The 25,495-nt window shown below is 39.0% G+C and overlaps 1 protein-coding gene across 1 annotated transcript in view; it reads left to right on the top strand.

Annotated features, from left to right (window-relative positions):
• The window catches only part of KLHL14 (kelch like family member 14), a 114,237-nt gene that overhangs the window by 21,871 nt on the left and 66,871 nt on the right, over positions 1–25,495 (top strand). Inside the window, exon 2 of the mRNA XM_053571956.1 lies at positions 6,044–6,165. Within this exon, the coding sequence (XP_053427931.1) occupies positions 6,044–6,165 (122 nt within the window). The remainder of the gene's footprint in view (positions 1–6,043; positions 6,166–25,495) is intronic.

Here is a 25,495-nt window from a genome sequence, read left to right as displayed (position 1 = left end):
TCTAGTGTTATCCCTATTTTACGGTTAACGAGCAAAGAGGCTAGTGCAAGGCATTTATCTCAGAAGGGCTGAAACCAGGTGCCTGACCTTAACTGTGAGGGCTATATCCTTTACCAACTAGATTCTTCTGCCTCAAGAATCTTAATGGCTTCCACACATGACCCCATAAGATGGAATCAAGCACCAGGAGGAACAGGGAATATACTCCTCTTATCCCACTTTTATCTCTGGACCTTAGAAGAGTACCTGGAACACAGTAGTGAAAGAGCTCAGGGAATTTCACCCCAAAATGTGACTCCTTGGTGTAAAGAGTAGTAAATCGAATCAAAGTCCTTCAGAGATCAACAGATGTTGGAAGGGGCCTTTCCTCTATCTCCATAAAAACCAGAAGGGCCCATCAAGAAGAAGAATTGTCTCCCTGTTATCTATTATAGGAAGTAGGATCAGGAATGCAACCAGACTTAGCCCAACCAATTTTAAAATAATGCTTGTCTCAGGTTAAGTTAATTTCCCAAGAGAATTGTATAAGTCAATCTTTTTCGCCCATCCATTCATTCTCCCTAGTATCCATTTATCTCCCTCTGGGGCAAGACAGGAATGTGATAGTGTTATCCATATTCCTCATCCCCTGTATCTAAAATGAGGGTACATAAGCTTATGAACCCCATCTGGAATTGGGTAATCACTCTGTGATTCTCCTCATCTGCACCATAAATAGATTTGTAATCTCTTTCTCTTATTAATCTGCCTTATTGTTGGTCTTTCAGCAAACCTTTTGAGGGCAAAGGTGAAGTTCTCCTATTTCCCACATAGAAACTCAATTAATAATTGCTAAATAACAAATTAAAGCCAAATGTCTAAGTCAGTAGAGAACCTAAAAAAGTTGAAAACAGTCATACATAGATGTTTAAAATATTTTAAGTAGAAGAAATGCAGGGTAGGAAAACTTGACTTAAAAATACTTGCTTTTAAAAACACATCCTACTTGTAGTCAACAATGCTAAACAGGGACCCAACACCGCACTGTAAGTGCTAAAAGCCCACTGTGATTTTAGAAAGCCTTAAAAGGAAGATAGGATGCCTCATATCACCCTGGTTATGTTGTGTACAGTTCTGACCTTTATATTCTAAAAGGAACAGTGATAATTCAGAGAATACCCAAGGAGGTGACCAGGATGGAAAGGAAAACAGAAATTTTTTCTGAAAGAAATGAAGACTTTCAAGATTCCCCAGTATTTGAAGTGCTGCATGCAACAGCAGCAGACTCTTGGCTTTTTCTCTAGAAAACCTAGGTCAGTTGTTCAGCTCAGCATAAAGCTACAAAATACATCTAACACATCTGTCTATCTGTACAACAAGATCCACAATGTAGTACATTTGAAAACCTAAGGTCCATTTCAGTATAAATTTCCAAATAAGAAGAATTACTTATGAAAAAACTATTAAAAAGATTTCTATATTATATAGAAAACTGGGCCGAGTTAGTGGTTACAAGTCTTATTGTGTGCTAGAATCAGTTAAGAAGCTGTGAAACATTCTTGATTTTTAAAGCCTCCTCCCACTGAGCCATTATCTCTTGGGATTGGGAACTGAGAATCTGTATCAAGAATCTAAAATTTCTAATCCCCTCAGATGATCCTGGTAACTAGCCAGGCTTGGGAATCACAAAACTAGCCTGACTTGATAAGTTCTCTTCTAACTTCATGATGCAATGATTCTTAGAACATTCCAGAATACCTTCTTTCACAAGCAAATGAGTATTATTTGTAATACATAAATTAATTTTGTCTAAAAGTACTAACACATCAACTGATTTCTTAAATAGACTAAAGCTCTTTTTGTAATCTAATTAATGAAAAATTTTCTCATGTAGCATGGAAAGGAAAACTTTATCTGGCCTGTTTCCTAATTATTAAAGTTCCAAATCACTGAAATATAAATAAATGAGACTTTACCATACTTAGAACACCAGTATGATGAAAAATTTGTTTACACCAGGAGGTTTTAGGTCATCCTTCAATCATTCATCCCCGGAACCAACGTATGTATGCGCACCAGTCCACACACGAGCGCACGCACACACACACACACACACACACACTCTCAAATATGACACATGGTAAATGTTGGGCAATTACTGAGATGGAACAGAGGAGACCGTCAAATTCTATCGCCTTTTTAACCTTACTTTTTCTGTGCAAGAACCTAGGAACTCAAAAGCTTTCGAATATTATTACTTATGATATACTCAGCTTTTTGTTTAAATTTCTCTAATTCTTTTTTAAAATATATTACTTTGGTCTAGGTGGTACTGCAAGGAGCAATGAAAGGAATATTTTTAAAATAATAAAAGCTATAGAGAACATATTAATTTTGGCTAAATTGGTTTCCTATGTAAAGAGCTTTTATAAAGTATATCATGTTGCTATAGGAAGGAGCTCTAATTATTTCACTAAGACTACATTTGTAGATTTTGACTAATCTAAAATTAAATCTGTAAAGCTCTGCTGGAATTATTTAGAAAAGAATTGAACCCCTCCCACACTCCCATCAGTACAGTTCAGGTTCTTCTAATTTTACTTTTGTAGTTCACAAAGTATCTTTTTTCCATAATGTTTTCAAATTGAAGTTCACACACATCATACAAATAGCATGATAATTAGGGGTTCAATATTCAACACACATTCATTATTATCTTTCATTGTTGTCATTGTCACTATTATAATTGCACATTGTAAAAAAGAATGGAAGCTTTTCCACGGGAGTTATTCACATGTATTACTTTCAAGGAGTAATTGAATAGTTGACATTGCATTTATATCAAAGTAAAATATGTGATGATTTTTCTCATTTGTATTATTCTTAAGCAATAACAAATGTAGAGTGATCTCTATTAGGCCCCTGTATTTAGATCCAGAAAGCTTCATAGTTTTATGTAATATCCAAATGTATATTTTCATATATAATTATGATTTTATATGAACTTTTTTACCTCTCTGTAACGGTAGAGTTATACCTACCACTTGAGCTGTTTTAAGAGTCAACAGAGAAAATGGCAAGAAAACTACTCTAATATGTTTTATTATTGGATGTGTTCTTTGCTCTGTACCAGAAAACTTCTCACATGCTTTATCCTATTTTTGGTTTCTATATGGTTCATTTTCACAAAGCAGACCTTTATTCAGGATTAAATAATATTGATACTAGGTTGGAAAATTGAGTTAAATTAGATTAAATATTAGCTAATCAGAATTAAATAACATTGATATTGGGTTGGAAAACACAAGATTTGGAAACAAAATACTCTAAGTATAAAAATGTAAGTATCTACAAATATAACAATGCTAAGCTTTGGATCTGTCTTTACTCATTAAGACCATACATCATTGCCTCAAAGTATTGCCCCTTCATAGGAAACACACAGCCAGTGAGGCTTCCACATAATGCTTCATCCATTCCCCACAGAGGCCTAGATAGCTTAGGGATCTGCCTTAGTTATATGGAGTCTTTCATTGCTGCTCTTCTAGCTAGCCCCTGAATCATGTCATCGTTGGCAGGGTGGAAGTTGTTACCATTTGCTAACTGTTCAGTGGCTTGTATTGGGTAGTCTCAGTCCTGTTTGCAGAGAGGACAAAGACTAGTCTAGCTCATCTCCTTTATCAGCAGAGCTGTTCCATCTAACTCAGTGTGGAGAATCACCAGTGGGATTGGTCAAGGGAAGCTGGTCTTTATTAATGAATGAAATGACCTTAGAAACATATTTAAGCCATGCAGTCATCTCTTTTTGTTATTTATCAAACACGTTTTTAAAGAAGTACATTTTAAAAACTAAAAAATGAAAATGGGTATTTTAAAATGGTAGCAGTGACTACCCACACATTAAGAGCTGGCAATTCGCCGCTATTAACCGTAACTGTGATTCCCAAATTTTAAAAATTAAATGGATATAAATTACATTGCTTTTGTTACAACCACTACTTCAATGAGCCCTTTCTGCTGTGTCTATCCTGTTGATATTGCTCTGTTTGCCCCCACCTACAGTCTGGAAGCTGGTAGACAAGCAATCTCAGGACAGCCTGACAATCATGGCTTCCAGTTGAACAGGTCCATCTGCATCTGTGAAATTACAGCAACCTATAAAGAGGATTTGAGTTCATGTTGACTTCTCTTACATGCACAGAGAGATCAATTATTTGGACCAAAAAGTTAGACAGTTAAAAAAAAAGATCGTCTATCAGTTCTGTGGCCATGAATTTAGGAGATCATATAGCCTGTGAATTATGCATGTATTATTTCCAAATAAAAGAGAGGTACTTCCTGCACTGATTTTTTTTTTAAATCCCTTTCACAAAGCTACCTCAGTCCCTGAAATCCTCAAAGTATGGAGCTCTTTGCTGTTGTATTCTGAGTTTTTGGCCAACAACTGCTTGTCTATGAGGCATATGAACCAGCTCAAAGGTACTTTAAATTCAAAGAAGTTTTGTTTGTTTCCTTTCCCTCAACTATATTCACAGGGTGGCAAAATTTGCCGTGCAAGCTGCTGTCACATTAGTCATTCTTCCATAAGTACAGCTCCCTCTATCAATGAGTCTCTAACACAGGAGTTTCTCCAAGAGGTTATTTTTCCTACTGAGGCACATACAATGCATTTAATGGCACCAGAGTTTCATTAAAGGAATTCTCTTGTTCCCCTCTTTCACATGGAAGTGTCATTAACTATATTAAGTTAACTCTCTGAATGTGAGGTTCTTAACCAACAAACAATGCTTCTCCACGAGGGCATATTTCGCCAAGCATCCTTGAATCAGAAGGGGCTGGATAAGGAGCCGCCCTGTGAGTTGAGATCAAATTTAAGAATAACCCTTTTATATTTATTAACTCCTCTCCTTCAAGCATTGGTTCCCTTTCTCCCACCACCATCTTGAGCCTTCAGGTAAATGAAAAGTTCAATTATATGTAAAGCGACTGTTAAATCAGCAGGCCCCTTGTGGGGATCTGGGCCTCCTCTCCCTGCTTCAGTCGCCAAGTGTGTTCAATCCGTTACTGTTCCTGAGGACTGTACATCCATCGGGTCCAGTGTGCCGGCCAGGGTGCATCTTAGAGCTTTTACTGCATATGAGATGTTGCAGGCCTGTTCTCAGGAACTGCCAGCAGACTGGGAATCACAGTCACGGTTAATAGCAGCGAATTGCCAGCTCTTGATGGGTGGGTAGTCACTCCTTTCAGTCGTTGCCCCCTGGGGGAGAAGGTAGAAAAACAGAGGGAGGGAATTAGAGTGACTTTGCACAGTTGAGCAGGTTCATGCCGCTGGATCAGTGGCAAGCATTGGCAGGGCTCCACTCTGGGGAGGCTCACAACAACATCACAGTCTCATTTTTACCAATTGGTGCTGCTATATCACCACTGGTGCACAGGGGGAGAGCAGAGGGGAGGGGGAGCTGGGAGTGGGGAAAAGGGGAGAAGGCAGAAGTTTAAACTAAATTAAACAAACAAACAAAAAATCAGGTTCGGACTGGTTAACCCACCCCAGTTAGCCCTGTGCTACTAATTGTACTAAACTGGTATTTGAAGTTCCCTGGGTGATTAAAGAGTAGGCTCACAAACTCTCTGCATAACCTTAATTTTTTCAAGGTTCTTTGAGTGGAGAATGGCTTATAATAATGATTTTGACTAATACGATTTTTGACATGCAACTTTAATGCTTAACCTTAGTACAACTCCAGAGCATTTCATGTGTACTCAGCTGTAAAGAGTGATGATTTAAAGGGATAATATAAGAAAAAGGTCGTTCTAGAATGAACCTCTAACAAATTGCATAAAGGGAGCTTATTATTCTATGAGTATGGGGATGTGCAGCTCTTCTGATCATTTTTCTGCTCGGTTCAAAAAAAAATTGTTGAGACATGAATGGGAAAAGAAACAGGAAAAAATGAAATAGAAATCTGCAAGCAAGGAACATTCTTTTGATGGTTATGATTTCGTTGCCACTAAAAAGACTCTACAATAATGTGGTTATTCATCTCCTCTTTTGTTTTGGGTGAAGAATTCGCTCTAACAAGAAAATGCTATTATTGGTTGGAGGGCTGCCTCCTGGACCGGACCGGCTCCCCAGCAATTTGGTTCAGTATTATGACGACGAAAAGAAGACGTGGAAAATACTCACAAGTGAGTACATTATTAATTTATTTACTTACTGTTATTTCAGGTAGAGCTGTCTTGAAGAATTTCAAACATGGCTAATCAAATTAGACATTTTATTGATTTGTTCCCCTTTGGAGGTTTGCTTATGTATCATGGGGGATTTAGAGTAAAAAGACTAAATTAACATTGCAGAGGTGGCCCATTTGGCCGTCAAATGGACCTGAATTATAACTGTCCTGGTTTGTGTTTCTGTGTGTGTTGCAAAGGTAGGGGTGGGGCCAAAGGGAAGGACCAAAGATCTCCCCCTCAAATTCTTCTATTTTTTTTTTTATTGACTGAAAAGTGAAAGATTGGTTAATAGCACTAGTAAATATCCTCTCATCAAAGTGGGTTAGTTCATTGGTTCTGTAACTAACATTTGGCATTTTTGTTCATTAATCTTTAGTCTATGGAATGGGGTCTGAGAAAAGCATCAGCCCCTTTCATGGCTGCACAGTTGGGACGGACAGATATATTTGTGGCCTAGCCCAGCCACATGAAATTGTGCTTGCAAACTTCCACCCAGGATTTCTCCTCCTCCCCGCCTTAAAGGGTGATTGTGTTTTACAGCAAACCTCTTGCCTTGGGCACTGAGATTTGGAACTTATTGTTATATTGGTTATGATTCCCAATCGGACTCAGTCATGGAATCAAAAATCATTGTTTTTTCAGTGCAGCAGGCTGTGTGCACCAGTCCCCTCATGGGCACAAGTGGCTGCACTGGTCAATAAAACTAAATTCTAACTGTCAAAATGGCCCAGGGCTCTGTAGATAAAATAATGAATGAGCAATTTTGATCCATAAATCAAAGCCATACATTTAAAACCAACAAAAGTGAAAGTCAGATTTTCTTATTGCATGTGTCTTTTAAGCAGTTATATATTTTATCAGATTTATTTGTTTATTATTATTAAATCATAGCTGTGTACATTAATGCAATCATGGGGCACCATACACTGGTTTTATAGACCGTTTGACACATTTTCATCACACTGGTCAACATAGCCTTCCTGGCATTTTCTTAGTTATTGTGCTAAGACATTTATACTCTACATTTACTAAGTTTCACATGTAGCCTTGTAAGATGCATCGCAGGTGTAATCCCACCAATCACCTTCCCTCCGCCCATCCTCCCCCCTCCTTCCCCTCCCTCTCCCCCTTCCCCATATTCTTAGGTTATAACTGGGTTATAGCTTTCATGTGAAAGCCATAAATTAGTTTCATAGTAGGGCTGAGTACATTGGATACTTTTCCTTCCATTCTTGAGATACTTTACTAAGAAGAATATGTTCCAGCTCTATCCATGTAAACATGAAAGAGGTAAAGTCTCCATCTTTCTTTAAGGCTGCATAATATTCCATGGACTACATATACTACAATTTATTAATCTATTCGTGGATCGATGGGCACTTGGGCTTTTTCCATGAATTGGTAATTATGAATTGGGCTGCAATAAACATTCTGGTACAAATATCTTTGTTATAATGTGATTTTTGGTCTTCTGAGCATATACCTAATACAGGAATTATAGGATTGAATGGCAGATCTATTTTTAGATCTCTAAGTGATCTCCAAACATCTTTCCAAAATGAATGTATTAATTTGCATTCCCACCAGCATTGTAAAAGTGTTCCCTTTTCTCCACATCCACGCCAACATTTCTGGTCTTGGGATTTTGTGATATGGGCTAATCTTACTGGAGTTAGATGATATCTCCAAGTAGTTTTGATTTGCATTTCTCTGATGATTAAAGATGATGAGCATTTTTTCATATGTCTGTAGGCCAGGCACCTGTCTTCTTCAGAGAAGATTCTCTTCAAGTCCCTTGCCCAGCCTGCAATGTTCTTTTCTTGCTTATACGTTTAAGTTCTCTGTGGATTCTGGTTATTAAACCTTTGTTGGAGACATAACCTGCAAATATCTTCTCCTGAGAGCTGTTTGCTTGCTGTATTTACTGTGTTCTTGGCTGTTCAGAAGCTTTTCAGTTTGATCCGATCCCAGTAGTGTATTTTTGAAGCTGCTTCAATTGCCCGGGGGGGTCCTCCTCATAAAATACTCACCCAGACTGATTTCTTCAAGGGTTTTCCCTGCACTCTCTTCTAGTATTTTTATAGTTTCATGTCTTAAGTTTAAATCATTAATCCAGTGAGAGTCTATCTTAGTTAATGGTGAAAGGTGTGGGTCCAGTTTCAGTCTTCTACAGGTTGCCAGCCAGTTCACCCAGCACCATTTGTTAAATAGGGAATCTTTTCCCCACTGAATGTTTTTAATTGGCTTGTCAAAGATCAAATAACGCTAAGTAGCTGGGTTCATCTCTTGGTTCTCTATTCTGTTCCAGACATCTACTTCTCTGTTTTTGTGCCAGTACCATGCTGTTTTGATCACTATCGATTTATAGTATAGTTTCAGGTCTGGTAGTAGCATGATTCCTCCTGCTTTGTTTTTATTTCTGAGTAATGTCTTGGCTATTCAAGGTTTTTTCTGATTCCATATAAAACAAAGTATTATTTTTTCAAAGTATTTTTTAAAGTATGACAGTGGAGCTTTAAAAGGGATTGCATTAAAATTGTATATTGCTTTGGGTAGTATGGACATTTTAACACTGTTGATTCTTCCCAGCCATGAGCATGGTGTGTTTTTCCATTTGTTAACATTTTCAGCTATTTCTTTTCTTAGAGTTTCTTAGTTTTCTTTATAGAGATCTTTCACGTCCTTTGTTAGATAAACTCCCAAATATTTCATCTTCTATGGCACTACTGTGAATGGAATAGAGTCCTTAACTATTTTTCAGCTTGACTATTGTTGGTATACATAAAGCCTACCGATTTATGAATATTGATTTTGTAACCTGAGATGCTGCTGTATTTCTTGATCACTTCTAAGAGTTTTGTAGTAGAATCCCTGGTGTTTTCCAGATATACAATCATATCATCTGCAAAGAGTGAAAGTTTGATCTCTTCTGACCCTATATGGATACCCTTGATCACCTTTTCTTCCCTAATTATGGTGGCTAAAACTTCCATTACAATGTTAAAGAGCAGTGGAGACAATCGGCAGCCTTGTATGGTTCCTGACCTGAGTGGAAATGATTTCAATTTAACTCCTTTCAATATGACATTGGGTGTGGATTTGCTGTAGATGGCCTCTATCAGTTTAAGAAATGTCCCTTCTATACCAATTTTCTTAAGTGTTCTGATCATGAAGTGATGCTGGATATTATCAAAAGCTTTTTCTGCATCATGTGAGAGAATCATATGCTCTTTGTTTTTTAATTTGTTTATATGCTGAATTATATGTATAGATTTACCTATAATGAACCATCCTGGAGACCCTGGGATAAAACCAACTTGGTCATGATGTATAATTTGTTTGATGTGTTGCTGGATTCTGTTTGTTAGGATCTTGTTGAATATTTTTGCATCTATATTCATTAGTGATATTGGTCTATAATTTTCTTTTCTTGTTGGGTCTTTTCCTGGTTTGGGGATCAGGGTGATGTTTGCTTCATAGAACGTGTTGGGTAGTCTTCCTTCTTTTTCTACATTTTGGAAGAAGTGGAGTAATATAGGTACTAGTTCCTATTTAAAGGTTTGGTAGAATTCTGACATGAAGATATCTGGTCCCAGGCTTTTCTTTTTAGGGAGATTTTGTATGGTTGATGCTATTTCAGAACTTGATATTGGCTGTTCAACATTTCCACTTGATTCTGGCTAAGTCTTGAAGGGTGATGTGCTTCCAAGTATTGGTAAATTTCCTTGAGATTTTCATATTTCTGAGAATAAAGTTTCTTGTAATTTTCTTTAAGGATTTTTTGAATTTCTGAGGAGTCTGTTGTTATTTCATCTTTGTCTTTTCTGATTGATGAGATTAGAGATTTTACTCCTTTTTTCCTGGTTAGGTTAGCCAAAGGTTTATCTATTTTATTGACCTTTTCAAAAAACTAACTTTTTGATTTATTGATCTGTTGTATAATTCTTTTGTTTTCAATTTCATTTAATTCTGCTCTAATTTTGGTCATTTCTTTTCTTCTACTGTGTTTGGGGTTGGAATGTTCTTCCTTTTCCAGTTGCTTGACATGTCCCATTAAGTTGTTAACTTCCCTTTTTTCCATTCTCTTGAGGAAGGCTTGCTGTGCTATAAATTTCCCTCTTAGGACTGCCTTTGCGGTATCCCAGAGGTTCTGATAATTCGTGTCTTCATTGTCGTTTTGTTCAAAAAAATTGGCAATTTCCTTCTTAATCTCATCTCTGACCCAGCTATCATTCAGCATAAGGTTATTTAACTTCCATGTTTTTGTATGAGTATGCAGATTCCTATTGTTACTGAGTTCAACTTTTATTCCATGGTGGTCCGAGAAGATGCAAGGAATAATTTCTATTCCTTTAAATTTACTGAAGTTAGACTTGTGACCTAGGATGTGATCGATTTTGGAGTATGTTCCGTGGGCTGATAAGTATGTGTATTCAGTTTTGTTGGAATGAAATGTTCTGTAGATGTCTGCTAAATCCAAATGTTGGATGGTTAGGTTTAAATCTAAAATGTCTTTGCTCAGCTTCTTCTTGGAGGATGTATCCAACACTACCAAAGGAGTGTTGAAATCTCCAACTATTATGGAGCTTGAAGAAATCAAGTTGTTCATGTCTGTTAGAGTTTCTCTTATAAATTGAGGTGCATTCTGGTTGGGTGCATAAATATTAATAATTGAAATCTCATTATATTGAGTATTACCCTTAACAAATATGAAGTGACCATTCTTATCCTTCCTTACTTTTGTTGGTTTAAAGCCTATTGTGTCTGCAAATAGAATTGCAATATCTGCTTTTTTCTGATTACCATTTGCCTGAAATATGGACGACCATCCTTTCACTATATTTATCTTTTAAGGTAAGATGTGACTCTTGTATGCAGCAAATATTTGGCCTGAGATTTTGTGCCTCTTTAGAGGACAGTTTAAGCCGTTCACATTAATGGAGAATATTGATAAGTCTGGTACAATTTTGGGTATCGAGTTTTTCGAATGTCCAGTGGACATTTTTAATCCTTTCACCACTGTGGAAGTTGGAGTCTCATCAAAAGTTTCTGAGTGAGTTTACTTTTGTGGTAGAGTATTGGGCTGGTCATGATGGAGGATAGGTCTGAGAATATCCTGAAGAGCTGGTTTGGTTATGGCAAATTTTTCAACATATGAATATCATTAAAGTATTTAATTTCTCCATCATAAATGAAACTCAGTTTAGCTGGATACAGGATCCAGGGTTGAAAGTTATTTTGTTTTAGGAGAATAAAAGTCAATGACCACCCTCTTCTGGCTTGAAAAGTTTCAGCAGAGTGATCTGCAGTCATTCCAATATTCTTCCCTTTGTAGGTAATGGTTTTCTTACATCTGGCTGCTTTCAGAATTTTCTCCTTCATATTAACTTTAGTGAAGTTAATTATGATGTGCCTGGGGGATGTCTTATTCAGATTGAGTTGTGCTGGGATTCTGAAACTGTATGCTATCTGATTTTCAGAATCTCTTTACATGTCTGGAAAATTCTCTTTCATAATTTTATGGAGAAGGGCCTCTGTGCCTTCTGAGGCAACTTCATCACTTTCAGGCATTCCAATGAGGCAGATATTAGCCTTCTTTGAATTATCCCAGAGCTCTCTGAGAAAATGATCCATTTTTGCTCTCCATTTTTCTTCCTCTTTGATAGTTTGGGAGCATTCAAAGGCTTTGTCTTCAATGTCAGAAATCCTTTCTTCTGCTTGCTCCACTCTGTTACTGAGGAATTTTACTGTATTTTTCAGATCTTTGAGGGCTGCAAATTCTTGCTTCAGTGCATCAAAATCTTTGGTGGTTTTGTCTTTAAATTCGTTAAATTCTTGAGACAACTTTTGAATTTCTCCTTGAATTTCTAATTCCGACTTTTGAATTGCTCCTCAAATTTCTAATTCCAAATTTTCCTCCATTCTATTAATCTTGTTTGCAATCCATATTCTGAATTTGATTTCTGACATCTCAGCCAGCTATTTATGAATGGGATCTTCAGTTACATCTGCCATATCTTTCTTGGGGGTGGGGGTTCATCTATTCTGTTTATTCATATTACCAGAGTTTTTCAGCTGATTCTGGCCCATGATTATTTTAGACCATTTGATTGTTCCCCTGGACGTTTGTCGAGGACCCGTACAGTGCTATGGCCTGAGAAACTGGGGACCCGTTTGGTGTGGTGGGGCTAAGTGTTTCTGTCTTATTTTCAGCTGGTCTCTGTTCAACCCTAGTGAAACAATTACTCTGGGTTTAAGTCTCAGCTTTGGAGAAATATCAGCAATTAAGTCACCCCGCCTCCCCCCCACCTCCCCTCCCCCCACCGGCAACATTGAAAAAGGAGAATCAAACTTTCCTACAACCACATAACCAGGGCACCACTTGAATAGGCCTCGGGCAATTGGCTCAGTTCAAAAAGTCCAAATCAATTGTCTCAGTCAGCACCTGTCTCAGGTGGGAGAGTTTAAAAGGTCTTTGGCAACTGGATCACAGTTGTCTGGTGACAACTCAGATCTGACTTGCTCCTGTGTTCTGTAAAGTCAGGAGGACCCACCTAGCAAATAGATTAGTCTTGGAAGGTTGATGGCTCCTTCCCCACCTTGCACCTGTGTCATACCCAGTCACTGATAGCCCCGTAGGGGTGTTGCCCAGTTGCCTCTAGTGAACAGATACCCCAGGAGTTTGCACCTGCCTGAATCACAAGGAAATATGTATCTTCTCAGCCAGGCCACTGTGCTCTGCCTCTATCCAGCAGGGGGAGATGAGGCCTTACAACCTTGGGTGCTTGATGGAGGCTGTGGAGTGTTCACTCAGTTCCAGCCCCACCCCTGATTGATGTTACTGATGGAACAACTTTGGGGGAAATTATTTCTGTCACTGCTAAATTCCCCTGTAGAAGAGAAGCTGTTTTGAGTTCCCAGAGCCTGCGCCTCAGGCCCTGTCTTTGCTCCTGCAGGTTTGTATTTAGTTAGCTCTCAGTTTTAGCCTCCTGCCTTCCTTTGTGTATAGGCTGACGATCCCCTGAGGGCCAGGTGCGTCTTAGGCTCAGTAAAGCTGTCCTCTGGGTCAGCCCCACCCTGGGAATTTCCCAGCTCTGTGCGTGTGTTTTCTAGTCCCCACGCTCCACCCAGGCCGGTACCGCCTCAGGCAAACCCTTTCCTCACAGGGCCTGAGTTTTTGTCCCAGATCTGTTCCATGGTGGTTGCCACCTGAGAAGATGCCCAGCATCCTCTGGTTGCCCAGGGAGACAGGGGGTGTGTCTTTGGAATATCTGGGAGTGAGCCCTATTGTTGCCCAAAATGGCTGCTGCTCTGCACCTTTGGGCACCGCCGCTCCGTTGTGGTTCCCTCTCAGCCAACTGTCCTCTCCTCACTCCGGTGCCGCAGAATCAGCACTGACCAGCTGCAATCTAGGCCCTGTCCACACCCCTCAAGAAATCACCCAAGAATCTGGACTCTTGGGGGACAGGCCTCCAGACATCAGAGTGAGAGTGGCGGGGAGTGCTGGGAGCTCAGAATTGCAGGTAGAGAATATATACAGTTTTATACAGTTTTATGGCTGGCAGGAGAATGCTGTGGCACCCTAGTAGGGGAGGTAGGTCCAGTTTTTAGACGGTCTCTCCCGTGGAGTGTAGTGGGAGGACCTTTGAACTCTGCCCGTTTGTTTGTGGAGCACTCCAAGCCATTCTCAGGGGGAGGGGACTCCCGTTGGCTTGGTGATGTATATTGTACCTTTTGTTTGTATCCTTGAGGTCGCAGCTCGCCTCAGTGGGGTTGATGTGCGTTCTTCAACCTTCTCTCTTGGTGCAGCTCTAATCCACCAGGTTACTTGCTAAATTTCTGTCCTTTAACTCTCCTTCTGGATAGGAGCCTCTGTGGAAAGCTGGCTTCAGTCAGCCATCTTGTCTCTGCCCCCAATCTATCGGATTTATTTTTAAAAAAGCATTTCCTTTCCTCTTCCTGAAAACCCTTTAAAATAATAGAAACAAGACAACAGTTTGCCTACATGTGAGGTATTGGCTGAAACACATTTTGGAGCTGGCTTACCCCAGCAAAACCTGTGGTAGAATCATCCAGATACTGCAACGAGAAAGCTCCCTGAACATCAGTGCACTATGATTGTAGAAAAGAAGTGGTGGAACAGTAGCAGTGAGATTAAGGAGAAGGAGAAAAAGAAAAATAAGTTAGCAATGTCTCCAAATGATCTTCATTTCTCTTTTTTGGCAAAAATACACTTGATAATTATTTAAATGTTTGAGTGAGTGACCAAGCTGTCTTTTAAAGATTCATCAGAAACTAAAGCAAAAGTAAAATCAAAGAATGAATTTTTGACACTTGATGAATAGAGAAAGCCTCTACAGAATCAGACATGGAGACGAGGAAAAACAGAGAGAAAAAAGCAAGAACAAAAGATTCTCAAAGAGAGGCAACAGAAAAACAGAGGCTAAGAGAGAGGAAGATATTAGATCCAATCAATAAATGATTTTTATCCACAAATCTATTTGTTGTTTCAAAGCTGGGTCCAATTTGTTACTTATTTGAAGCCCTTCAGTAAAGGGGCAGAAAAATTAATTAAAGTTTTGTGCATAATACCTTAGAAAAGTATTATGTTCATTTTAAACCTTGCTCAGGGATAAGTTGATTATCAAACCCATTGTCCAAACTGGGACAGTTCCGAGCATGAAAGGAGAATCTGTTAATTATGCCAGCACACAGGTATAGCCTGGAACATACAGTCTCCCTACTGAAAGTTTTCATGTTGCCTGATTTAACTCCACACTTGGAGGGATACAGGAAGAAAATATGAGTTTTGAACCAGACAGACCTAGGTAGCAACCTACATCTAGGACCTATAGTCATACAAATACTCTGAGTCCTGTTTTTTTTTTCATTTTATGGGGGTTATATGAGTATTTTTTTTTTGTGGTTTTTTTTTTTTTTTTTGGCCGTAGCTGGGTTTGAACCCGCCACCTCCGGCATATGGGACCGGCGCCCTACTCCTTGAGCCACAGGCGCTGCCCGAGTATTTTTTTTAAATAAAATTGTGTTTATAAATCATTTGATACATAGAATGCACTTAATGAATTGCAGGCAGTATTGCTATGACAGCAACACCAACATAAGCTTAGGACTATACCCTGTATCTGAGAGGTATCGGTCAATGTAACTTTTCCATGCAGAAGAGAGAGAAATAACACAGCAACAGACCCACGACCTGCCACTTCCATCCACTTCAGGGAAGGGAGCCAATTTTCCATAGTTTTCACGTTAGATGAAATGGTCTACAGACTAAGAAGTAAAAATAAATTGGTATCTATTGACTCAATTTACCAGCTTGAAATGGGAGGAAATAAAGAAATTGACATATAAATATAGAAAAGTTCTTATAATGGGAATATATTTAAAAATCTTGAATCTTTTTTCTACACTCAGACATACCCATAGCTTTGAAATAAATGTCTACTCTACTTAACATTCTTCATTTCACTGAGACTTACGCTTTTAAAAGATAGTTTATTACCTGCTAGTCTGTGACCACATAGCCCCAAGTGAAGGCATATTTTTCATATTTGTTGAAGAAATGGAGATATTTTATCTGGATAATTTCTACTATTGGTTTGTGTTTTTTAATCAATGCATCTTGTTTGGCAAAACTGAATACGTAAGTCAGGTAACTGACAGATTTCTATGCTTTGGGGACCATGTAATAATAAATGAGGAAATGTTTCTCACTAGGATAATAAAATACCCAGATTGTCCCCAAATCTAATAAAACATTAGGGATTGTAGAATTTTCCACTGTCATCTTTTACCCCAGAACAAGTGCTAAGCTAATTTGTCAGGAAGGTGAAGATGACAGTTAATTGTCATAGATGGTTTGGGGAGGTCTACTTATTAAATAACTTTCTTCATGCAAACTAACATATTAACTGACAAATACCTAAAACCTGAGGTTAGCTAGAGTTTGTGAAACCACCTCGCTTGAACAGACCCTTCTCAGCCTGCCCCACAGATGTGCTCCTCTTAGAAAGATGCCATTCCACAGGCTGGACTACAGGTACCCACTCACGGAAACTATACCATTTACACGGAAGAATGAAAAGGAAGGTCATCATACTTTTCTTTAGCTCACATCCTGTTATGGTGTTTATATGTTAGAAACACTATCTAAAGGGTATCTTAAGTAATGAACTGAATGGAGTGGAGGTGAGTAGCATTGAAAACATGACTCTATATTATAGAAAGGAAACAAAATTCAAATAGCCAGCCAGCCATTGGTTTAGTCTACCCAAACAGCAAAGGGAACAAATATTCTCATTGACCGTTTTGGTGACATGCTGGTACGGACTGAATGTTTATCTTCCATTTTGGAAAAACCATTTAACATATCAGTATAAAATTGCTGTATGAATAGCAACAGAGCTCCCCAGGCCCCCTCAGAAAAGTATTGGTAGATAGGTGTAAAAATGACTAGAACTCCTTTTGTAAGTGGCAAGTGTTAAGCAATAAGAATGAGATTGGCGTTGCTGTTCTCCTGCCTGTTCATAATAAAAGAGAAGTTGAGATGCACTTTTGTTCATTTTTATTTTTCAGTACTGCTTTTCTTGCATCTCTCACTCCTGCCTGCAGTCTGCCGTTTCATCTTAACTTATTAGAAAGCAGTACAGGAGACATGAATACTAAAATAGCCAATGCAAAAATCATGCTGCCTGCACTTTGCAGGCCCTAAATCCTCTGTGCAGAGATCAAACAAAACAATTCCTGCGGCTACTGTGTACTTTTTGTAACAGATTCTATCTGTACCAAAGTTTTCATGAAGTCCATGCATACAAGCACCTTACATTTTCCCCCATGGAACAGGAGCCAAAAGCTCCCCATTCCGTATGTATTTCCCATGGGCCTATTTCCTTACTTATGGATAAAGGTATTTCCCAGGAATTAGCTTCCTTTTTCCTATGTTTCAAATAAGAGACTCTATTTATTCAGAGCTTCTTTGTTCCTTTCTGTGAACAAAGCCTTCAAAATATATATTTATCTTTCCATGTGCTAATGATGACTTCTCTTTCATAACGTAAGAGTGAAAATTATGAAGCTAAGTAGAAAAGCTTGTTTCTACCTTTGATCACTCTCAATTTCCTTTGTTAGAGCTGGGGGAAATGCCTTTTCTTCCTCTTCACTTTAGTTGATTTACAACTGTTTCCTCTACTTTATAGGGCAAGGATTTGGGGGCATTTCTGGTTGTCAGTCACAGAAAATCAGGAAACTGCTGTGCGGTGGTTTCTTACGTTGCTGCCTCTGGCCAGTGAGGACATTGAACTTGATCCCATCAAGGGTCCTGTGGCTGGTTGTCATCTATTTCTTTCAAGAGTCACAATGATCAGAAAGCTGATTGATTCTTAACACTTTTGAAAAAACATATATTTTCTATAATAGCTGAAGGAAAAGTAATGAAAAAACAAACTTCATATAAGATATTGAGCTTCAATTCCAAAAGATAAATATAGGTTTGCTCATACCTAATATCTGAGCAATGCAGAACAGAATGGTTTAATTGCTGATTACTGAGTATTGAGACAATAGCAAACCACATGTAGGGCTTATTTCTTGGCCCTTCTGTTTCTTTATTTAAATTAATTTCTGTTCTTTGAGAATAAATCGGAAGGAAAGTCAAGTTATGATTTGTTTTGAAGAAAATAAAATGTTAAGTTCAATTAAGGGTTTTGTACCTGTGAATTTCCTTTATTCATATTGCCTTTACTACCAAGAACTGAGGCCCACAAATTATTTAAATTGATTTAATTGCTAGGCAGATATGTAGAGTTTGTGTATAGCATATTTCCCATTGCAGCAGAACCTCAGAAAACTTGAAGTACTTCTAGAAAGACTGTGAAAATGCCTGAGAAAAATTTAGACTTATTTACAGACGTTATTCCTTTCTATAGCAAGCGGTTATGTAATACTCACTTTGTGTTGGAAGGTAGGCTAGAACGTGCATATGAAACAATCTTGCCTCCTCCAAGAGTGGCAAGGGCAGTGGCTCATGCCTCTAATCCCAGCACTCTGAGAGGCTGCGGAGTATGGATTGGTTGAGCTCAAGAATTCAAGACCAGCCTGAGCAAGAGCAAGACCCCTATCTCTACTGAAAATAGAAAACCTAGCCCAGCATAGTGGGACACGACTGTCCTCCCAGCTACTCCAGGAGGATATAACAAGAGGATTTCTCAAGCCCAAGAGTTTGAGGTCGCTGTGAACTACGTCACCACACAGCACTCCACCAAGGACAATAGAGTGAGATGCTGTCTAAAAAACAAAGAAAAAGAAAAAAAATACAATCTTGCCTCTCAATGACGTAGGGAAGCAATTAGAACACAGTGTGTTAAAAGATACGCCTAGTGTAATGTGGAAACCCAAAAGGGGGCCTCTAGTGTAAACATGGGAGGTTAGGGACGCTTTCCTAGAAGTGACCTTTTGTAATTGGGTGGGGGGTGGTGGTGGAGGGGGATGGATAGGCATTATCTAGGCAAAGAGGTAGATGGTAAACTATTTCAGTAAGGACCCAGTATTAGTAATGCCAAAAGATAGTTTCTTTCTAGAAACTGAAATAAATGTGTGTTTCTATAGGAGAGTCTGAGGTTGAAATAGTAAGTGATGGGCCTTGAGAGGTTACCAAGAACCATATTACACTGGGGCTATTTCAAGGAATATTCAAGAATTAAGAATTACAAGTAGAGTTGGTGCCAGACGCAGAAGCGGAGACGGCGGGCCCTGGGAGTGAAGGATGGGGGGGTTCTCCTCTTGGCTGGAAGCTTCAGGCTCCGCCAACGACTCACTTCTCCGGGTTAAAGGTGTAATTTCCTAGGTACGCCTGCTGCAGCGGGACTGCTGGCTGGATTTGTTACAACATTACCATTGGCTATAAAGCAAAGCCCTGGTTCGATAAGAGACTTGTGACCACGTCTGCCCTGGTAGAGCGCGGGGCCTCCCCGCCTTGTGAGCTCCTGAGCTCCGGGATGGGCCTCACTTTATGCACAGTGTGGGTTGCTGTGATCAGCTTTGCAGTCTGGAAAGCTTTAGGAATTCACAACGGGTGTGAAGAGGCCTGTTAAACAAGTCAAAATATCAATGAGAATCCCTGTTTATAATAACTACAAGACTCACTTGCTGGGGAAGGCCTTTCCTCGCTCCACTGAGCTCCCTCCCATCCAAAGGACTGAGCGATTCGCTGCAGCTCCAGCGGACAGGGGCAGGGCCGCGCAGCCGCAGTAAGGGCACACAGGACGCCCCCTAGGGTCACCAGCTATGCTGGACTTTCCACATTCTTTCCTGGGGCTGTTCACTGTTCTCTTCCACCATCTCCTGAGTGACAGACCATGAGCTGGGCTGTGGCGCTTCTGTGGGTCAGCAGGAGAGCGACCTCAGCTGGAGGGGACTTCCAGTGCCCCAGGGTGGCTGTGGGTGTCGGGGAAGCAGCAGGCATCCCGTTCAGGGCATGGCTTGCCACCTCTGTGGCCGAGATGGCGACCAACTGATGAAGAATTTCATTTTAGAAGAGCCGATTCACCAAAACAAGGTCTCCATTATAGGAACAGGGTCAGTTAGTATGACCTGTGCTATCAGCATCTTACTAAAGGTCTTGAGTGATGAACTTGCTGTTGTAGATACTGATGAAGGCAAACTAGAGGGTGGGACTATGGATGTTCAATATGGCAGCTCTTTAGTGAAAATGCCAAATACACTTGCAGCAAAGATTACCTTATTAAGGCAAACTCTAACCTAGTGATTATCACAGCAGGCACACTCCAAGAAAATGGAGAAACGCGCCTTAATTTAGTCCAGAGAAATGTGGCCATCTTCAAATTAGTGATTTCCAGTATTTTATAGTCCAGCCTCCTCTGCAAACTGATAGTTATTTCCAATTCAGTGGATATCTTATGTAGCCTGGTATTCGAGCTCTTTCCCCAAAACCATATTGTTGGAAGTGGCTGTAATATAGATACTGCTCGTTTTGGAGTTTTGATTGAGCAAAAACTTGGTGTCCACTCTGAAAGCCGTTATAGATGGATCTTTGGAGAGCATGGAAGCTAGAGCGTGGAGTGACAATTGCTGGTGTCCCTTTGAAGAACCTGTCCAGGAAGAAGTGATTGTCAGGGCTTATCAGATTATTAAAATGAAAGTCTGCACTGCTTGAAGTGTTGGCCTATCTGTAGCTCATTTAACTGAAAGTATTTTGAAGAATCTTAGGGCATAACCAGTTTCCACCATTGCTAAGGGCCTCTATGGAGTAGATGAGGACATATTCCTCAGTGTTCCTTGTATCCTAGGAGTGAATGGTATACAGACCTTCTGAAGAAAAAGCTGATGCCTGAAAAGGAAGCCCATCTAAAAAAAAAAAAAAAAAGCACAAAAACACTCGGGGAAATTCAGAAGGAACTTAAGCTTTAAACTACCATTCTGAAGTTATTGAAGGAGAGATAGTAGACATGGGATTGTATATGTTAAACTTTTGAATAAACTTAAATTCCTACCAGATAGAAACAAAGTGGGTAGAGTGACTTCTCTATTTAGTATTTGTATGCTTGATAATACTTATTTTTTTGCAATTTCCTAGTGACTGTATGAAAGCACTCTTTTTGGTGACCCCGCTGGGCCAGTACTTGCCAAATGTACATGTGGCCTTTGGTCCAAAGGAAACAAACAAACAAACAAAAAGTAGGATGTAGATTATTGTGTTCTAGAAACTGATTCCTTTTGTTAGATGCATGCTAATTCTTTCACTCTGGCTGGATTCATTCACTTTGTTCACTTATATACTTTATAAAAAAAGTTGTAACCTTCTCTACAACATAAAAAAAAAGTATGTGCATACATACACACAAATTACTAGTAGAGATAACCTTCTAACTTGTTTTCAGGGTTAGTGAAAACATGGCGATTTAAATATTTTTACACAATAATGTTGTCAGTTGATCTCTCTCAGCTTGGAACTTTTTATTTCAGTTCTTGGACCAATTGCTTCCATGACTTTGGACAAAGAAAGAGGAGAGAGAATTGTATTTGGACTTTTTAAATATGTTAGCATCTAATTTTACCTTCAATGAGCTCAATTCTAATTTGAGACACATGACTGCACATTGCTATATATCTTGAATTATTTGCTACTGTGTATTCATGCACCAGTGGATTAGTGGATTTTTCATAGATTTTTTTTAAAAAAATATGTGTGGTGGTCACTCCAAATACTGTATTTCAAGTAAGCTGGGTTCCTAGAAAAACTGACTGACCTTATTTAACCAGCTCTCATTTATTTCTTGTTTCTACCTCTCTCAAATATAGCGATTTCTTTTTCTCCAGAGAACAGTGTGTGTACAAATAATTCTGATGCCTTCTTTACACACAAGCTTTGTTATTTGCTACTGAGTCTGGCATGAAGGAGCTAGGAGTCACATGGGCTGCTTAAATATGCTCTGTGTTATTCCCAGGAAAATTGAAGGCAAAGTCTGACAAACCATTGAATATAAGTACTGAAAGATTAAATGATCTCCTTGCCCAGCCCTCTCATTTTACACACTCATTTCATTCACTTAATGAAAATAATTGGTATCTTCTATATAATAGGGATTGTACTAAGCACAGAACATACAATGCTGAGCCAAAACAAATATTACCATGCCTTTACCAAGTTTATAATTTAGTGGGGGAAACTAGCATTAGTAAATAATCCCAGGTAACAATATATAAAAACACAATGTGATGGTGCTCTGAAGAAAGGATATAAAATGTCTAAGTTCTTATAATGGAGAGACCTGATCTAATTTAGGAGTCATAAAGACTATCACCAAAAAAAAAGTGGTGTTTGGGCTAAGAGTTGAAGGATGAGAAGGAGTTAGTTAGGCTTAAGTTAAGACATGAGATAATATTCCTCCAGGTTAGTTAATAGTAGGTACACAGTCCCTGCAGGAGCCAGGTGCATGGCTCAATTCATAGAATGAGGGGGAGAGAGATAGAAGACGTGGCTAAAGACACTAGCAGAAACCAGGCCATAGAGGAACCTCTACAGCAGGTTCACAATGTTTGAGTTTTGCCTTTCACTTTGAGTGATGCAGAGAGAGCAGGTGCTATACTCAGAGTCATACAGTGACGTTATGGCACAGCTAGGAATAGAACGCTGGTCCCTGTATTCCATCAAACAGTGCACCCTCAGATACCACACCATTTCGTCTCACCAGAGAGTGTCATTAGTCAAAAGAGTCCAAGCAGATGAGTGGGACTTAATCTGTGCTGACGCATTTCACCATGAAAATCTAAATGGATCCATTGTACTTGGCATGGTACCATGTGCAAACAATAGAACTAGAATAGATTAATTGAAAGAACAACCTACTCTTAGAGGTCAAGAATATATTCATGGTTTATGGACTGAACTGCACACTGTGATGTGTAAGTGACAAAATATGCATTTAAGGATTACAGAGAAGCCATAATTTAATGCAACTTTCTTGATATTCTAACTCTGTCTTGGAAGCAACCTGGTGCCAAAATGAAACTATACACACACACTCTCACATCATTAGAGACAGATAGATCTAAATTAAGTACACCCCAAATATGTGTTGACTCTGACTTGCAAAGAGGCTGCTTACTTTCAGCTCTTTTTACCTCATCCATAAATTAAGGATAATTATATTTGGCTTGTATGGTTTCTGTGAGAATAAAATATGATAATACAAAGAAATCTCCAGGCTAAGTATCTGGATTAGAGTTGTTCCTCAATAAATGTTTATTTTATTTTTATTTTAGTTGGAATTATTTTATAACCAAATAAAACCAAAAGATTTAATCTCATCTTCCACTCATCTAAGGTTTGAGAAAGAAGGCACATTCTAAATGAAATCTCTATTTCTGGCATGAAGTTTATGTGGATCAGTCAGTATCAGCTAGATTATGCTGCAATGACAAACAACTCCACAATTCCAGAGGCTTAAACTGACAAAAAAAAATATTTATCCCTTGTGCTACACATCCAACAAGGTTGATGGAGGGCGTCTGCTCAGCAGAGTCATTCAGGGACCCAGGCATATGGCTCCATCCCGACATGCATTTTCTCCAATGATGCAACAGGGAGGGGGATATGCTGTAGTGTCTTACACTAATGATTAGAAGTAACATATATCATTTCTGCTCAGTCACAGGACTATATCCCATTACAAGGACATAGGAAAGTATAACTTTATCTGGGTTCAGGAGGGAGGAGAACCAGAGAATTTGCAGAGAGCCCAATGTGACTATCATAAGCTGTCCTATTAGACATCAGCTATTCAGTGTACTCTCCTTACAGTGCTCCCCCTTTTCCCCAAGGGAAGATCACCTTAAATTATCAAGCTTCTCATAGAATATCTGTCAACATCAGGGTCATTTGAGACTCCTCTGATCCTGCAAACACACTGAAGAGATGAATACCTGTTCCTTTATGCACAATGCCCAGTAATGGAACAGGGGTGAGATCACCCCAGTAAACATTTCCATTTGCAAAGAACCTTGCCTTTTAGCAATTCCACAAAATAGGTATTTTGAAGGGTGCTAATCCAAGGGGTGGGTTGTGTTCCCTGATTAGGACTCAACCCAATTCTGTTCTCTGTTCTCCAGTGGCTCCTGGCTCTCCTTCTCTTTCCATTATCTTCCTTAGAGGAAGGATTTAAAAAAGGATAAAATTGAGAGGATAAAATTGAATGATAAAAATTGAACCTGAGAAATATGCATTTCCTGGGGGTAGAAGAATGTCTAGGTACATTGCATGTCTGTAATATTTAGGGGACGTTAGTGGTTTCAGGTATCTAATTGTTAACAGCTTCTCTTAGTCCAGGCTGGTGAATCTTTTGGCAAATAACTCTCCAGGAAACTCAGCTATTTCCTTACATTTCACTCCTCTCCTTGGCCAATGACTATGCCTACATATATTTTCTGAAAAGCGTCTTAGGTTGCTGTTTCCTTTGTTTTCTTGCCCCCATATCTCTCTGATTTTCACACACATGCACACACACACTACACACATATACACCCTCTAATACTCACTCTATATTTTCAAATCTTTCAGACTTTTTTACTCTTTTCCTTGAGTTAGAATTTACTGGGTGTCTCATCCTTGGTTGACATTTTCTTCTAAGACATCCTAACCCTATTGGGAAACCATATCTTTAATTTTTTTTTTTGTCACCAAACTGTTTTAATTTACATTTTTGCTCAAAATTCTTCCTAATTTAATCTCTTTACCAGATGGAGTTGAAAAATATTACTTCTTCCAAGTCTGCACACTCCTAGATTTCTGAACTCTATTTCTAAACTCTTTTCAATCCTACTTATACACATATGGGCCAATTTTTTTTGCCAAAACCATTTCTCTCTCTCTCTCTCTCTCTCTCTCTCTCTCTCTCTCTCTATATATATATATATATATATATATATATGGCCAAGTGCAGGCAATAGTAACCAATACACACTTCTATAAATATTCTGTTTTTCAGCCTCTTCCCTGGGAGGACGCAGTTCAGTAAATAATTGATTAAACTTCCATGTAAGAACAAATAACAATTTGGCCAAGTGACCTTCCATACCATATGTGCTTTTCCATCTTTCTACCCTCTCATCTCAGTTTTCTTATCAACTGCCATCAGATCTTCTTGGTACCACTGCCTGTATCAGTCAGATTAGACAACCACAACAGCAATCCCCAAATCCTAGGGATTTCTGTGAATAAAGATTTGTTTTTTCTTGTATCACGTGTCTATGTCATGTTCACTGGGGGTCTGTTCCGGTCTGTTCCACATCTTATTCTGGTACCCAGGCTGATAGGAACTCTACTGTTTGGCATATCACCATTGTCCTGGTAGGGCAGAGGAAATTGCACACTGGCTCTTGAAATTCTGTGCTGATAACACATTGTATTGACAAGAACAAATCACTCAGCCACACCTAACTTCAAAGTCAGTGGAGAAGTACAATCCTCCTAAAGTCTCAGAAGGAGATAGAGTATTTGCTTAGAGCCCTAAGGACTGTAACAGTGCCCCTTATGTTCACAAATATTTGGTTTGCTCTTCTTGTCACATGTGAACTGTTCTCATTCTCCTATGATAACTTGTTAGTCAGAATAGGTCGTTGTCCGGCATCATTCTGTCACTGTCTGCATCAATATGGCTTCATTGTCAAGACTGATATTCATTTCCAGATTAGATGCCTCCATATCAAAGGAAAATTTAGAAATACATTCCAAATATTATTGCCTTATAGTGCA

This window comes from Nycticebus coucang, chromosome 19 (genome assembly GCF_027406575.1).
Source record: "Nycticebus coucang isolate mNycCou1 chromosome 19, mNycCou1.pri, whole genome shotgun sequence".
NCBI classification, from domain to species: Eukaryota; Metazoa; Chordata; class Mammalia; order Primates; family Lorisidae; genus Nycticebus; species Nycticebus coucang.
The sequence above is the reverse complement of the archived record's forward strand: the minus strand, read 5'-3'. Positions and strand labels throughout refer to the sequence as shown.